At 44.3% G+C, this 16,643-nt stretch overlaps 1 protein-coding gene across 4 annotated transcripts in view; it reads right to left on the bottom strand.

Moving 5' to 3' along the window:
• The window catches only part of PPP2R5B (protein phosphatase 2 regulatory subunit B'beta), a 127,287-nt gene that overhangs the window by 4,465 nt on the left and 106,179 nt on the right, over window positions 1-16,643 (bottom strand). For all 4 annotated transcript variants that reach the window (XM_075326761.1, XM_075326762.1, XM_075326764.1 and 1 more), the window contains 3 exons: window positions 13,044-13,163; window positions 8,319-8,446; window positions 3,055-3,156 (listed from right to left, as the gene is read on the bottom strand). In XM_075326761.1, coding sequence (XP_075182876.1) covers window positions 3,055-3,156; window positions 8,319-8,446; window positions 13,044-13,163 — 350 coding nt within the window. The remainder of the gene's footprint in view (window positions 1-3,054; window positions 3,157-8,318; window positions 8,447-13,043; window positions 13,164-16,643) is intronic.

Raw genomic sequence — 16,643 nt, 5'->3', positions numbered from 1 at the left:
AGGCAGTGATTGCCTCCAAAGGATTCGCAACAAAATATTGAAAATAAAAATATTTTGTTTGGGTTTGGTTTATTTGTCCAATTGCTTTTGACCTCCTAAAATGTGGAGTGTTTGTAAAGAAATGTGACAATTCCTACAATTTCTATCAGATATTTTTGTTCAAACCTTCAAATTAAACGTTACAATCTGCACTTGAATTCTGTTGTAGAGGTTTCATTTCAAATCCAATGTGGTGGCATGCAGAGCCCAACTCGCGAAAATTGTGTCACTGTCCAAATATTTCTGGACCTAACTGTATCTGAGATAAAGGGCTTGCTCACATCACCGTCTACATCTGATTTTTTTTTTTTTTATCGGCTAGCACTCAGACCAATTGTAAGGGGGAGATACGGATAATACAGAGGCTCCTCAGCTGACCCTAAGATTGGGGACCCTGTGCTGTCCTTTATCCCGACAATACACTTTAGGGTAGACAGGCTCCAACGTGGCCCTGTCTCCTGTCCTGGCCCACCACCCAGGAAACAGACCAGGACGGGGATCCCAAAACCCACCAACAAGGTATGACAAACAGGGGTAAAATAAAATCTCATACACACCAAAAACCTACACCAGGAACAATCAAAAAAATACAGGTAAGGAATAATAAGGGAAAGGAGGTAGTACTATAACACACAATTTGTACAAACCGCAGCAGACAGCACAGCAGCAACCGCCACGTCCTCTCTGCTCCCAGGCTAGCTCCTAACTGAATAGAATAACCAGCACAATACCCAGGAAGCAGACGGCTTATATCCCAGATGTAAGTGATTAAGTACTGAAGCTGAGCAAGTCTGCTGCTGCACCAGTGAAGGAATAAACCCTTTGGCGGGCTTTGCACACTACGACATCGCAGGTGCGATGTCGGTGGGGTCAAATCAAAAGTGATGCACATCCGGCGTCGCAGTCGATATCGTAGTGTGCAAAAGCGTCGTTATCGTATCATCGGTGTAGGGTCCGACATTTCCATAATGCCGGTGCAGCGACAGGTACGATGTAGTTCCTCGTTCCTGAGGCAGAACACATCGCTGTGTGTGAAGCCGCAGGAGCGAGGAACATCTACCTGCATCCCGGCTGAAATGCGGAAGGACGTCGGTGGGCGGGATGTTTACATCCTGCTCATCTCCGCCCCTCCGCTGCTATTGGCCGCCTGCCGTGTGACGTCGCTGTGACGCCGCACGACCCGCCCCCTTAGGAAGGAGGTGGGTCGCCGGCCAGAGCGACGTCGTGGGACAGGCGAGTGCATGTGAAGCTGCCGTAGGGATAATGTTCACTACGGCAGCTATCACAAGAGATCGCTGCTGCAACGGGGCGGGGACTATCGCGCTCGACATCGCAGCGTTGGCTTGAGATGTCGCAGTGGGCAAAGTACTCCTTAATGTGCCCGAAGGAAAAAACTACATTTAAAGTGCACGGTCCCAGATGATAAATGAAAAAGGTGACCCTGTCTGCCCTTTTGTACGTGACACCAAAGCACTGGCAGACACAGAGAGAAAAAAGTCCCTGTGCAAGAACAATATATGGGTCCTTTACAGCCAAAAATCTCATGAAAATACAAAATTCCACCTACTTTGCAGCTAGAAATGGGCTCCCATACCCTTCGCTGCACAGTGGCACTAATGGTATGCCCGCCACTGGACCAATGTTACTTAATGGGGCAGTGCTGACACCCAATTTTGTTCACTGACAGGTTCTGCCCCGCAAATCGTACAAGACTAACCCATTCAAATCTACTGGTGCGTGGAAATTATCGGACTACACTCGGTTGACAACTGAGTGCAGTCTGATTTCCGTGGACTCACAGAATAGAGAAGATGGAGAAATTTTGTTCTCCATCTTCTCCTTATCTGTTATGCGAGACTCTCATCCAAGAGAATCAGATCACATTAAGCTGACATGCAGATCAAGCTCAAATCAAAGTTTGATTGGAGTGTCATTAACATAATTCAATATTCTCTTGGATGAGAAAATAATAAAAAATAAAGAATTAGAAATCTTGCATTTTTCACAATGACCACTGGGGCTTTTCTTACTGTTTCAGGAAATACACACATACATTAGCCACAATGAACAAACTCTGAACCTATGTTTTGAATTAAAGCGTCTAATGAGCGTGTGCAAAGGTCATTAAATAATAATAATAATAAATCTTTATTTTTATATAGCGCTAACATATTCCGCAGTGCTTTACATACATTAGGAACACTGTCCCCATTGGGGCTCACAATCTAAATTCCCTATCTGTATGTCTTTGGAGTGTGGGAGGAAACCGGAGAACCCGTAGGAAACCCACGCAAACACGGGGAGAACATACAGATCTTGTCCATGGTGGGATTTGAACCCAGGACCCCAGCGCTGCAAGACTGCAGTGCTAACCACTGAGCCACTTGTGACCAGAGAAGCAGAATCAGCTGTGACATCACCTATTGTAACTGGTGACATCCTCACATGCTGTGTCTTGAGGTGTTTCTTATCATTGTAACCCTGCCTCTGCTGGTAAGTAGACTAGTGAAAACTCTTCCTGAAATGACTTGAAATTTGAGTCTAAAAAGCCCCAGTGGTATATGTGAAAACTGTATGATTACTAATTTTGTTTGTAAAAGAAATAATGGTAATATCAAATAAAAAATGTTACTATTTTAACAAATACATGTAACATAAGAATTTGATTTAAACAATAGGTCATTTTCTGATATCTTCCCTTTAATTGAGACTTATCTGTAAAAGGCACAGACATTATATCTGCATTTACAAAGGGACCCCTGGGACTACAGAACGTACTTCATACCGGCTATTGGATTACATGTAAATGACTGCATAAACTAATATATTGGCTTATTGATTGATTGCAGTCCACTAAAAGATATTGACCAGTAATGTTGTGATCAATGATGACTGCTCAGCTTTTAGCTGTTTAGTTGCTGGAGTACAAAAGGTTTATATAATCTTTTTGTGAAGGACTCCTTCTGTTTCTGCCTCGGTATCCGTCCACAAGATTTCTAAAAAAAAGGGACTTACTGTTGTCTGTCCAGCTTATATGAGGCTGTGAGTTCATCAAAGAGTTTCCCATTCATCTCCATAAAAGTCTTTAGGACATTGTAAATCAAAGAGACAATTGTCCTGGAAAAAGACACAGAAAAAATATGAGCACAGATAGAAAGGCAAAATGTTACAAAATACTTTGGTGATTTATCAGGAGAATAGGTATCATGTGTTTGTCTATTTGAGAACAAAACTTTCTGACCATTGCATGATATTTGTCCTGTATATTTATTCAGTTTTCTCTTTATGTCACTCTGCCCCGTCTTTACCTCCTTCATCTTTTTTCTCCTTACTTCTCCATAGACTTCTATAGGCAGCAACTATAATCCAAAGGCCGCCTTACACGCTACGATTTATCTGACGATCTCGTTAGCGATGTGACACGTCCAGATCGTAGTTACAATTTGCTGAGATTGCTCATAGGTCATTTATTAGCGGTCACACGTAACGATCTCAAAAACGACGCAACATCGTTCAGCGATATATTGTTTGACCAAGGCGGTCATGTGGATGTTGTTCGTCATTGGCAGGGTGTCAAACGTATCAATATGTCTGCTGCATTCCAAACGACGAACAATATTTTGAAACTGAACGACGTGTCAATGATCAACGATTTTCAACCTATCCTATTTGCGATTGTTCGGAGTCGCACGTAGGGGTCACATGCAACGACGATGGATGTGCGTCACAGAAACCGCGACCCCGACGACATATCGTAAGATAAATCGTAGCATGTAACGCCGCCTTAAATCCTCAGTGAGCTGATAACCTACCATATTTTCATTGAAAACAGCCCTAACCCAAATAATCAGAAAACAAACCAATAAGTTCCATATGAATTTTATATTTTGGTTTCCTAAATACAGTGTCTCCCAAAAATAAGACAGGGTCTTATATTATTTTTCAGGGGATGTCTTTTATTTCCCCATTAACAACAATCCACATTTATTCTTGAACACAAAAATCAGCGTTTATTAAAATATAATCCTGTCCCTACATTCTGGAACATCAATATTTTGTGTTAGTCCTGTTACTGGGTCAGATGCACATTTTCTTAAATGATCTGCTATTCTCATGGGGCACAACCCGTCCTATAGTGGTGGGTACAGACCATATTTACAAAGGTTTACATTACGTGCTTGAATTAATTATTCTCTATGTACAGATAAGTTTACCCCCAAAAGAAAGAGACACTCCCTACAAGAATCACACTTACCAGACCTCAAACAATTAAGAGTTGGCAAGTGAATGGGCTCTCACATACAAATCTGCGTCACTGCCAGGTTCCCCTGCAATCTACAGCATTTGTCTCCTCCTGGTGACTGGAAACCGTTTCACTTGTGTGAAGGGATGCTGGTACCCGATCTGCGTGTGAGAGCTACAGTGCAATGCAGCTGGAATGGCGAGGGATTTGACAGCGATGCAGATCTCTGTGTGAGGGCCCATCCACCATCGGCACTTGCCAACTGTAATTGTTTGGGGTTTGGTGAGTGTGATTTTTTTGTGGGGTGAGGGCTGCTTTCTTTTGAGGGGTATCTGCTTTCTTTGGTGAAGAGTTCTGCTGTATTCTTTAACCTTTTTAGCTGCTTGGACACTTCCTTATGGATCTGCATTTGGGGTTATTTTTTGAGTAGGGCTTATATTTAACCATACTAAAAAAAAAGCCCCAAATATCATACAAGGGCTTATTTTCGGGGTAGGCCTTATTTTGGGGGGGAAAGGTACTAAAAAAAAACTTTCAGCGGCGAAATCAGAGAAGAAATATATGATAGGTGAGGAAAGATGCAATTTTGTTAAACCCTTTCCCATTTGAGCCAATTTTTAATTTTGCTCTTTTTTTTCCTCCCATTTTTGTAAGAGCCTTAACATTTTTACTTTAACATCATCTTATTTGTTTATGACCCCATTCATTTTACTATATAAAAAGGTACTTACAAAAATATATTTTTCTGAGACTAGAGATGAGTGATTTGATACTAGCTAATTAAAAGTCTTCCCCAGGGAATGTCAGAATGTCAGAGATTCGGGGGCCTCCCATCTATCCGCCAGGTACCATTAAACTGGACACTGGACTGGAGTCCTGCAAATCGATTTGTTCATCTCTAGCTGAGACCCATAACATTTGACATCTTCTGCCAGTGGTGTTATATGAGCTCTTGTTTTCTGAGTGTCGAGCTGTACTTTTTATTGTCATTATTTTTGGAATACATACATTTTGATCGCTTTTTATTCTGTTTTGATCGCTTTTTATTCTGTTTCTTTTAGAGATGGCTGAAAAAAATCTCTTCCAGTTTACTATTAATTTAGAAATAAAATGAAACAATGGTGACTCCTAAAAGGGAACCTGATAACAGACCTGTGACAGATCGGAGACCTAGAGACCTGATCTAAGAAGAATCCTGCTATTTTACTTTATCTCTAACATAAATAATCAGAAAACAGACCAATATATTTTATATTTTGATTTTCACAATACTAAAAAAGAAAACATTGTATATATACTGAATAAAAATATAAACGCAACACTTGTTTTTGCTCTCATTTTCATTAGCTCATCTCAAAGATCTCAGACTTTTTCTATGTACACAAAAAGGCCTTATTCTCTCAAATATTGTTCACAAATTTGTCTAAATCTGTTAGTGATCACTTCTCCTTTGCCGAGAAAATTCATCCACCTCACAGGTGCGACATATCAAGATGCTGATTAAACAGCATGATTATTGCACAGGTGTGCCTTAAGGCCCCTTTACACACTGCAACATCGCTAGCGATACCGCTGTAATGTCACCGGTTTTGTGACGTAATAGCGACCTCCCCAGCGACATTGCAGTGTGTGACGCGCATCAGTGACATGGCCCCCGCTGTGAGGTCACTGATCGCTACAAATCTTTCAGGACCATTCTTTGGTCCTTTGTTTCCCGCTGCACAGCATGCATCGGTGTGTTTAACATCATTACAACAACTTCGTTAGCGACTTCCCTTTCAAATAGCTGCTTTGACACGTCCCCAACGACCAGCTAGGTCGTTCTGCAGGTCCGTATCGCTGCTGCGTCGTTGGCACTGCCTGTTTGACAACTCACTAGAGACTTTCCAACAATCCCGGCCAGGTCGGGATCGCTGGTGGGATCGCTAGAAAATCTCAGTGTGTAAAGGGGCCTTTAGGCTGGCCACAATAAAGGGCCACTCTAAAACATGCAACTTTACAGTATTTGGAGGGTGGGTGGAGGGTAAAAAAAACTTTTCAGTATCTAGTGTGACTACCCTTTGCCAGTATTATATAATGAAAACTGTGATTCATCAGTGAAGAGAACACCTCTCCAATGTGGCAGAAGCCATCGAATGTGAGCATTTGCCCACTCAAGTCTGTTACGAACTGCAGTCAGGTGTTGACTCTGATGAGGATGACGAGCAGCACTGATGAGCTTTCCCGAGACAATTTCTGACAATTTCTGCAGAAATTCTTTGGTTTTGCACCGATTGTTTCAGCCGTTGTCCGGATGGGCAGTCTCAGACTTTCTTGGAAGTGAAGATTCTGAATGTGGAAGACCTGGGCTGGTGTGGCTACAAGTAGTCTGCGATTGTGAGGCCGGTTGAATGTTCTGCCAGCCTTTGTAGATGACTTATGGTAAAGAAATGAACATTCAATTCACGGGCAACAGCTCTGGTGGACATTAATGCATCAGTATGGCACTCTCCCTCAAAAATTGCGACATCCCTGGCATTGTGCTGTGTGATAAAACTGCACATTTTAGAGTGACCTTTTATTGTGGCCAGCCTAAGGCGGGCTTTGCACATTACGACATCGCATGCCGATGCTGCGATGTCGAGTGCGATATTCCCCGCCCCCGTCCTACGTGCGATATCTTGTGATAGCTGCCGTAGCGAACATTATCGCTACGGCAGCTTCACATGCACTTACCTGTCCTGCGACGTCGCTCTGGCCGGTGAACCGCCTCCTTCCTAAAGGGGCGGGTCGTGCGGCGTCACAGCGACGTCACACGGCAGGCGGCCAATAGCAATGGAGGGGCGGAGATGAGCGGGACGTAAACATCCCACCCACCTCCTTCCTTCCCATAGCAGCCGGGACGCAGGTAAGGTGATGTTCCTCGCTCCTGCGGCTTTACACACAGCGATGTGTGCTGCCGCAGGAATGAGGAACAACATCGTACCTGTCGCGGCACCGGCATTATGGAAATGTCGGAGACTACACCGATGATACGATAACAACGCTTTTGCGCTCGTTCATCGTATCAAAAAGGTTTTACACACTACGACATCGCAAGTGACGCCGGATGTGCGTCACTTTCAATTTGACCCCACCGACATCGCACCTGCGATGTCGTAGTGTGCAAACCCGCCCAAAGGCACACCTGTGCAATAATCATGCTGCCTAATCAGCATCTTGATAAGCCACACTTGTGAGGTGGATGGATTATCTCGGCAAAAGGAGCAGTGCTCACTAAGGCCTCTTTCACACGTCCGTGTCTCCGGCACGTGTTTGGTCCGTTTCCTCACGTACCGAAGACACGGGCACACGTAGACCCATTTAAATCAATGGGTCTGCGCTCACGTGCGTATTCTGCCATGGACCGTGTGTACGTGTGGAGCATACGTGTGTCCGTGTGCTCCACACGTAGACATGTCAGTTTTTCTCCGGCATCACGGGTGTCACACGGAACAAAACGGACCACACGGAGGTGTTCCGTGTGGCACGCACCGGAGAAAACACACGTGTCTGAGAAAATAATAAAAAAAACTTTACTCACCTTCTCCTGCGCTGCTGTCTTTGCCGTTGCTGTCACTTGCTTCCGACCGCCGCTCATTATGCTCATTGCATATTCACTTCACTGCGGCTGGAAGCTGCAGCAGCGGGGAGTCGGCAGGACCGGAGACCGAAGATCAGCACCACGGACAGTGACGCCAGGGACAGGTGAGTAGAAAGTTCCCATTCTCCGTGTGTTATCACGGATAACACACGGAGAACACACGTGTGCCATAAACACGGCTCACGGAGGGCAAAACGCACCTTTGACATGTTTGTGAAAAACGTGCGTGGTTTTTCACGGACGTGTGAAAGAGGCCTAACATAGATTTTGCCAAAGTTGTGAACAATATTTGAGAGAAAAAGTCCTGTTGTGAACATAGAAAAAGTCTTGGTCTTTGAGTCCAGCTCATGAAAAATGGGAGCAAGAACAAAAGTGTTGCGTGTACATTTTGTTAGTCTGCGGTCAGACACTTACTGGTTCCAGTGTTCTTTGGAGACCTGGTAGAGAGTGCCAAATATCAGGGGCAGGATGGTGTGACAGTTCTCCTCTATCAGACTGAGGATGTACTCATTGTTCCAGAAATACAGGGCTCGCTCAGCAACCTGAGAATTAAAACATAAAATAATACTGAAAGACAACATAATGAAAAAACAGAGATAAATACTGTAAATGATGCACAATCAATTTTATATTTATATGGAACATGTACACCAATTCATCATTTGTAATTTTTTTAAACTCACTTTCCTTTTTTATCTTGTGGTATTAGTTTTCATGTTTGAAGGCATATTTTTTTTTTACAAATGATGCACATGATTCCTCTAATTAACGCAAAAACAAAAATGTTATTTTTCTGTCTTGAATTGTTTTTGTGACTTTTTGGAACCAAAACACGTACATTTTGCAAAAATTTTGTTAAAATACTGGCACACTGAAAAGTACAACTAGGGAAGAGGGGACTGAAGTGGAGTTGAGCCAAATTTTGCGACTTTTATAAAATTTGCAATTGCTGACATAGGCGAAAACATCTGAAATCGCTAGACTCTGCCCATAAAGAGGGAAAAAAACGGGCAGGCTGTCACACTGCACTGAGAGTAGTACAGCGGAGTCACCACAAGGTGGCAGCAGAGTAACGTCACGCTGTACTAAGACGTGATCCAGAGTAGTACAGAAAAGTCACCACAAGGTGGCAGCGGAGTAGTAAGAGAGCTGAGTCAGCAACTGGAAGTCAAAACAATGTACAAGGGGTGAGCAAACTCAGAGTCAGAAGCAAGCAGAGGGGTCAGGAGCCGAACGGTAATAGAGAAAACTGAAGAGAGAGAGAGAGAGCCAAGTCAGGGATGGGAGCGAAAGTCAAGTAGCGGGAAGTTTAAACTACAAACAAAGGTATGACGAGCGGGATGTGTGACGACCCTGACTATATCAGGGTGTCACAGGGGACTGCATCCTCGTTTTCTATGATGCAGGACCTACCCCCCATGATTCCAGGTTCTGGAAAACCGGTATCACTCCCATCAGCACCACAAATCCCAACCACACCTCACATCATGACCTTTCAAGCACACCAGTGGGGTGGTCTAGCTGGAAAAGTGCCATCCACCTAGGGGTCAGGCAGACTGGTGGGAGGGAAGGAAGTTAGTTGCGTTTGGAGTTGGAAAGTAGCCCTCAGTGAGTGAGGAGCTGGGAGTTTTAGCTCCCTGGAGTGACCTAGGTTGGGTCGCAGATGGTGGTCCTGGACCAGAGGAGTCAGAGACCCGGTCGCAGGGTATTGGGAGAGGGTGCCCAGACTTAGTCTTGGAGGATGGTCGGCACCAGGAAGTCCAGTAACCGGATCGGTACTGAGCACTGCGGGGTACAGGACCCTAGATCAGGGAAGAGCTTCAGGCGCCCTGATAATTAACATGTGGAGGACAGTCTCCTTATGAACTTTCCCCAAGAGCTCAGAGATCGAAGGCACCTGCACAATGAGGGGGATAGGGTTTTCCAGCTGATGCGACCCACTGAGATCCCAAGTGCCAGCCATCGTGCGCACAGCTCCACTACATATAGGGAGCGGGACCCTGACAGCTTCAAGGCCAAGGGGTCACAAGAACAACTAAATTTGTGCATGGATGCAGGCTCCGGACAATTAAAGTGATACCGGTGGGAGCGGAAACCCGGACGGGCTCCCCGCAGTTGCAGTAGTACCCAGAGACTTTGGTTTACTACAGTGTGTGAGTCTGCTTCATTGACTGCATCTAACAACACAACAACATGAGTGAGTACACTGCCCCTCTCCCTGCATCCTGCCTGCCCGCATAGCACCATCCACCAACCCTACAGAGTCCCGGGGCCTCCCTACCTGCGGAGGGACCTGTCATAGAGCTGTCCCCACATCATCCGCCCCGGTACTCCCCTCGGCAGCGGCGGTACTCCCCTATTACTGCACCCCACAGGTGACGTCACGAACTAATCCCCTGTATATATCTCTCCCTGTCAATCGATTGGCCACTGAGCCCCGGGTCCGGGGACCCTCGAGCCACAGCAATCCTGGATCTGAGCAGTTTGCCTGCTTAGGGGCGGCACAAATGGGGCCGAGGGAGGACAACAGACACAGGTTAGGCAGGAGAGGGTGCACTGCAGGACAGGTAGGGTACCTCAACAGAGACAACAGCCACACACACTATGAGACATAGACTATCACTGGCGCTAAACCAGGGGTGCAGCACCCAGATATAGCATCCCGGAAAAATCTGGGAGATTCCACAGCGGCAGATACCGGCCTGGATCATGACACAGACACATAAAATAGTAGTAATGGCGCAAGAGAATTGTGAATTTGGTGCAAAAAAAAAAAAAAAAGGTGCAAAACACAGAACAAGACTAAAAACAAACACAAAGGCAATGATGATTCAGGACCATTGTGCCTTACAAGGATTGCCACCATGCTTATTGTGATTAGTGTGCTGATATCTTTCTTTATGTAACAAGGGCCTACAGCTTCTCACAAGGCTTTCTATAAGATTTTGAAGGTGTCTACGAGACTTTTTTCCCCTTCATCCATAACAGCATTTGTGAGGTCAGATGATAGAGGACAGGGCCGGGTTTATAATCTCCATTCTAGTTCATCCCAAAGGTGATGGTTGAGGTTGAGGTCCGGGCTCTGTACGGCCGGTCATGGTCTTCCAAACCAAGCTCACTCAGTCATGGCTTAATGGACCTTGTGCACTGGGCACCATCATGGGGAACAGAAAAGGTCCTTACCCATCCTTCCTCTACCTGCCCTCGGGAGTAGTCCCCGTGCTCTTTAGCATATAATATACAATCTTTAGAAGTAATTTTTCAAAAGTTTGGTCTTCCAAACCAAGCTCACTCAGTCATGGCTTAATGGACCTTGTGCACTGGGCACCATCATGGGGAACAGAAAAGGTCCTTACCGATCCTTTCTCTACCTGCCCTCGGGAGTAGTCCCCGTGCTCTTTAGCATATAATATACAATCTTTAGAAGTAATTTTTCAAAAGATCTCTTGATGTATGATACTAGATACAAGGACAGTTAGGCAGGGTTTAGCAATATACACCCAGAACTGCTCGTGGGTCTGGGTGCATATTGCACCTGGCAGGTTCCCTTTAAAATTTGCTTCAGAGTGCAGTGGCCCATGCCTTACACCACTCCATTCTACACTCAGCATTGTGCTTGGTGATGTAAGGCTTACACGCAACTGCTCTGCCATGAAATCCCTTAACATCAAGCCGGTGGTGCAAAGGTTTTGTGCTAATAAGGGTTGAAACTCTGCAGTCATTGAGTCTCCTCAGTACTCAGCAATCCCTTTCTGTGACTTTACGTGGTCTCCACTCCATGGCTGAGTTACTGCAGTTCTATCCACTCTTCAATATCACCACTTACAGTTCATGATTAGGAAGTAAGACGTTTCATGACCTAACTTGTTACAATGGCAGCGTCTTATGACAGGAACACGCTCAAGTTCAGTGTATTTCATGGCTACAAATTTATCAATCTACTTAGCTATTGTGGTGCCCTGGACAAGCCAGGTCGTCACAGGTACTACACCAACACACCCTACACCCCGGCTAGGTACACCGAAGCCAAACACAAAATCCTTGTTGCCTTCCTCCAGGGGCTGATGTTCACACCAGGGGGTGGGCCAGGCGGTTGGTCCCGGCCACCGAGGAGTTCACAGTCCTGGAGGCGGGAAAACGGGTCAGTGTAGTTTTGGAGAGACGTGGTAGAGGAGCAGCCTGACCGTGTCCGGGTTTGTGGCCCGGGCACTCAGCAAGGTTGGCAGACGGTGGTGACCGTCTGCAGGAGAGGCTAATTGGAGCAAACCGTATGGACCGTGGACGGGCGGTGGCCCGGCAGTACCGGATCGGGGAGTAAAGAGAAGCCAGCACCATCCGGCAGGGCCTACGGACCCCGACTAGGCTAGGAATCGCCGTAAAACTGGTCAAATCCGTTAGCAAAGGGAACCTCCGGGGTTTCCCAGCAGCCAAGACCCGATTGAAGGCAACAGCTCACACCGTAGAGGGAAACACAGTCACCGCCAAGGCTACAGTTTCCAGGGCCAGAGCCTGCGGGCAAAAGGGGCTCCCTCAGAATCCATCCAAGCTGGGGAGCGGGTTACCGGTGGGAAGCCATTGGAACCGTAAACACAACACAGGTGCAGGGAAAGGCAGTCACCATCAACCTACCGGGAGGAGAAAAACCTCAGCCGCCTGTGGGACCCGTCCATCCAGCCGTTTGTTTGACCAGAGACTCTGTGTGAATTACTGGCTGAGTAAGTACCACCGTGCCGTGCGGCACAGCGCTGCCCCTGCGATCTTGCACCTCACCAGGCCCTGTAACCCGCCTGCCATCCCTAAAACCCTCACCGGGCCCCGGGACAACCAATCCCCTACCCACGGAGGGGAGAACCAACATCCAAGCTGCTCTCTGTCATCGCTCCCGGGATCCCTGTCCAGAGCAGCAGTGGTGTCACAACTTCACCACAACCGTGGGTGGCGTCACGGACAATATCTCCCCAAACCACACACCACCCCCCTTTCACTCACGGGCGAGGAACGCCGCTCGAGACCCCGGGATCCGGCCCACCGCTCGAGCCACCACCGAGCAGCAGCAGCCGGACGCGAGCAGTGGGTGAGCGCAGCGTCCCCTCCTCCGCCCGCGACACTATCACTTTAGAAGAGGACTTAGCTTTATACCTGGAAATGTGGACTGGAAACACAACGGGCAATTTGTTTAAAAAGTGGTTCTTGTATTTTAACAAACTGGGATGGTTCAATGACATCCAGAATCTCTTCCAACTCTCCAAGGAACATCACCTGTGAAAAGAAACCATTGATTATAAAGCTAGAAAAATGTCTTAGCTGCTGGTTAAAGGGAATCTGTTAGCAGTTTTTTTGCTATCTAATCTGAGAGCAGGGACCCTGATTCCAGTGACGTGTCACTTACTAGGCTGTGGTTTGCTGTTTCCACAAAATCAGTAGACAAAGAAAAGTGTTTGTCCAGCACCAATATGGATAAAATTTATTGACATTTTTTTTAAAACATCATAAAACACAGGACACCTGACGCGTTTTGGACGTCAGTCCTTAGTCGTAGGTACTATAAATAAAATGTGTTTTATCAGAAGGAATTATCACTACAAGACTAGGTGCCTCCTATCAACTGCTCTGTGTAACCCCACCCCCACCACTGATTGGCAACTTTATATCACTGTATAGTGTACACAGCAAGCTGCCAATCAGTGGTGTGGGCGGAGCTATACAGGGCTCAGCATTCTGAGTTCAGCTAAATCTGCAGCAGAGAAAACAGTGATTTTATCAAAACTGCAATAAGCACCGCAGTAAGTGACACATAACTGGAATCAGGAACTCTGCCCCTACAGCATGCTTCTGTCAGATTACATAGCAAAAACCCGGTGACAGATTCCTTTTAAGAGGTCATTCAATGTGGTCACAGTGCATAGACTAAATGAGGTATTTGTATAATTGGCATAAGAAATGTAGCATAAGTGACATAAAGGGAAGTATAAACATTGTGGAATCAATATGCTCATTGGAACCTACCAATTCTCTAACGTGACATTACAAAGACTACATTGGGCAACTTTCCCTCTTTTAGCAATAAAAACAAGCCCTCCAACAGGTCCATTGAAGTAAAGGGGGCTTTACACCCTGCGACATCGCTACTGATATATCGTCGGTGTCACATCGTTAGTGACGCACATCCGGCGCCGGTAGCGACATCGCAGTGTGTGACACCGAGGAGCGACGAACAAGAAGCGCAAAAAACGTGAAAAATCGTTGCTCGTTGACACGTCGTTCATTTCCTTAATATCGTTGCTGAGGCAGGTACGATGTTGTCTGTCGTTCCTGCAGCACCACACATCTCTGTGTGTGACACCGCAGGAACGACGAACATCTCCTTACCTGCGTCCACCGGCAATGAGGAAGATGACTGAAGTGTCGGGGATTCTGATCATGTACACTGACTCTAAACCCGGCGTCTTAGGCGGTGAGAACGGACACAGGTACGCACGTCACTTCCGATGCCCTGTGGGTGTGCTAACATGCTAAGAGGGCGGACAAGTCGAGGGAACTAACACCCTTGTGACTAGTCCCTGCGCTCATTAGCATAAGATAAAAGATCTTTAGAAATACTTTTTCTATAGATCTCTTTATCTATTCTAGTGTATACAGGGACGATTAGGCAGGGATCAGCAATATACACCCAGAACTGCTCGTGCCTCTGGGTGCATATTGCACCTGACAGGTTCCCTTTAACGGTTTAAGACCTGTCTAATGTATTTTTAGAGACTTTTATATAGAAATCCATCCATAAATATATCTTACTTCATGCCAGAGGGTTAACCACAACCCTTTTTCTTGGCCTTTTTACTTTTTTGGCATAGGTATTAAAAATATTTTAATGAATATTGAAAAAAAAAAAAAAGAAAAAATAAATTTTATATATACTGTATATATATATATATATATATATATATATATATATATATATATATATATATATATATATATATATATATATATATATATATATATATATATATATATATATATGTATATATATATATGGAGTGTCTGGTTGGATTATGATGGCGGTGAGCATCCACAGAACATCCTGATATATCTTTTGTCTTATCATATTGCCCAAATGTTAGGAATATAGTGTGTATTGTGATAATAGTTATTGTCCCACATAGTGAAGCTTTGAATAATTGCAGTATCAATATTACCGCCATGGAGTTCCTTGCACCTATGACACTAGTTGATGTATGTCCAATAAACGTTCTCACCAATAGATTTGATTAGCCGGATTATATTGGTTAATAAGCTGGAAAATTACATTCACGGCTGCTTTATCAATGTCTAAACTGAACCAGAAAAGCTATAGCAAGCAAAATTGTTTCCATGGATACAAGAGTTGCTAAGGAATGTCAGATATTCACAAGATATCTACTCCATGGGTACAAGAACGCTGTGATCATCAACTCAAACTTCCGCATAAAGCCAGACTGGTTTATTACATAACATATGCACACCTGCATCATTACACTACTGCATCGGTGCATCGTGACACTGTTTACTATTTCTATTTCACATGCATTTTTGCAAAAATAGTATTAATGAAAGAAACAATATAAAAAATGCAAAAAAAACACAAAAAACACAAAACCTTTCATATAAAAAATCTGGTACATTTATAAACAGAAGGAACAGGGCTTGTCTTCTATTGCAGACAGAGATTTGGGGCAAGGATCCTTCTGCTGCAGCAAGTTGTCTTACAGCCAGACACAAAGACAATGGCAAGGAGGGGGAAATGGCTGACCTAGGATAAATTTTATATATATATATATATATATATATATATATATACATATATATATATATACATACATATATATATATATATACATACATACATACATATATATATATATATATATATATATATATATATATATATATATATATATATATATATATATATATATATATATATATATATATATATATATATATATATATATATATATATATATATATATATATATATATATGTCGATAGACACACATCGAGAAAGGACACAATGTCCGAAACATGTCTGTGTGTACACAGACTCTAGGCATCTCGGGGATGTTTGTGTTTTGGATTTGTTTTTACCCTTCATGCACCAATGGTTGTGTTTTTAAAAAAGGCTTGAATTAAAATTGATCTAAGAAAAACGGACACTGGAGAATTTTTTTTACTCTACTTCTACTGTACAATGGTATACTGTATACAGATACAGTACATATGTACAGAAAGTTACCTCCCGAGCGATCAGACGATGGAGAAAGGACGGATCCAGAAGTGTGAACGGCGAGTATTTGCTCTTATTGCAAAGCATTGCTCTTAAACCAAGTTACACATTTTTAAAAAGCTTTGCTTGTTTTGCAAAACGCTCTCAAACCAAGTTACTCTTAATCCGAGGTCCCATGTATATATATATATGTACTGTATACTGATACAGTATATCATATTTTCCTGGATTAGCTATTTCCCCCTTTTCCTCACTGTCCTGTGTCTGGCTGTAAGACAACTTGCAAAAAGACCTTTGCCTGAAATCTGTCTGCAATAAGAGACAAAAAGGCAGCACCTGCCCTTTAGCTAAGGTCCAACTTTCAGTCCATCAATAGAAAAGTTCAGAAGGAATCTGACAAAGACTTTGGGCAGTTTCCCTGATACTTCCCAACTCTTTTCATAGTACCGGTTGAAAGGAAAGTGACGGAAGGGAA

Source organism: Anomaloglossus baeobatrachus, chromosome 10, assembly GCF_048569485.1.
Source record: "Anomaloglossus baeobatrachus isolate aAnoBae1 chromosome 10, aAnoBae1.hap1, whole genome shotgun sequence".
Taxonomy (NCBI): domain Eukaryota; kingdom Metazoa; phylum Chordata; class Amphibia; order Anura; family Aromobatidae; genus Anomaloglossus; species Anomaloglossus baeobatrachus.
Note: the sequence above shows the minus strand (reverse complement) of the source record. Positions and strands in the feature narration are given on the sequence as shown.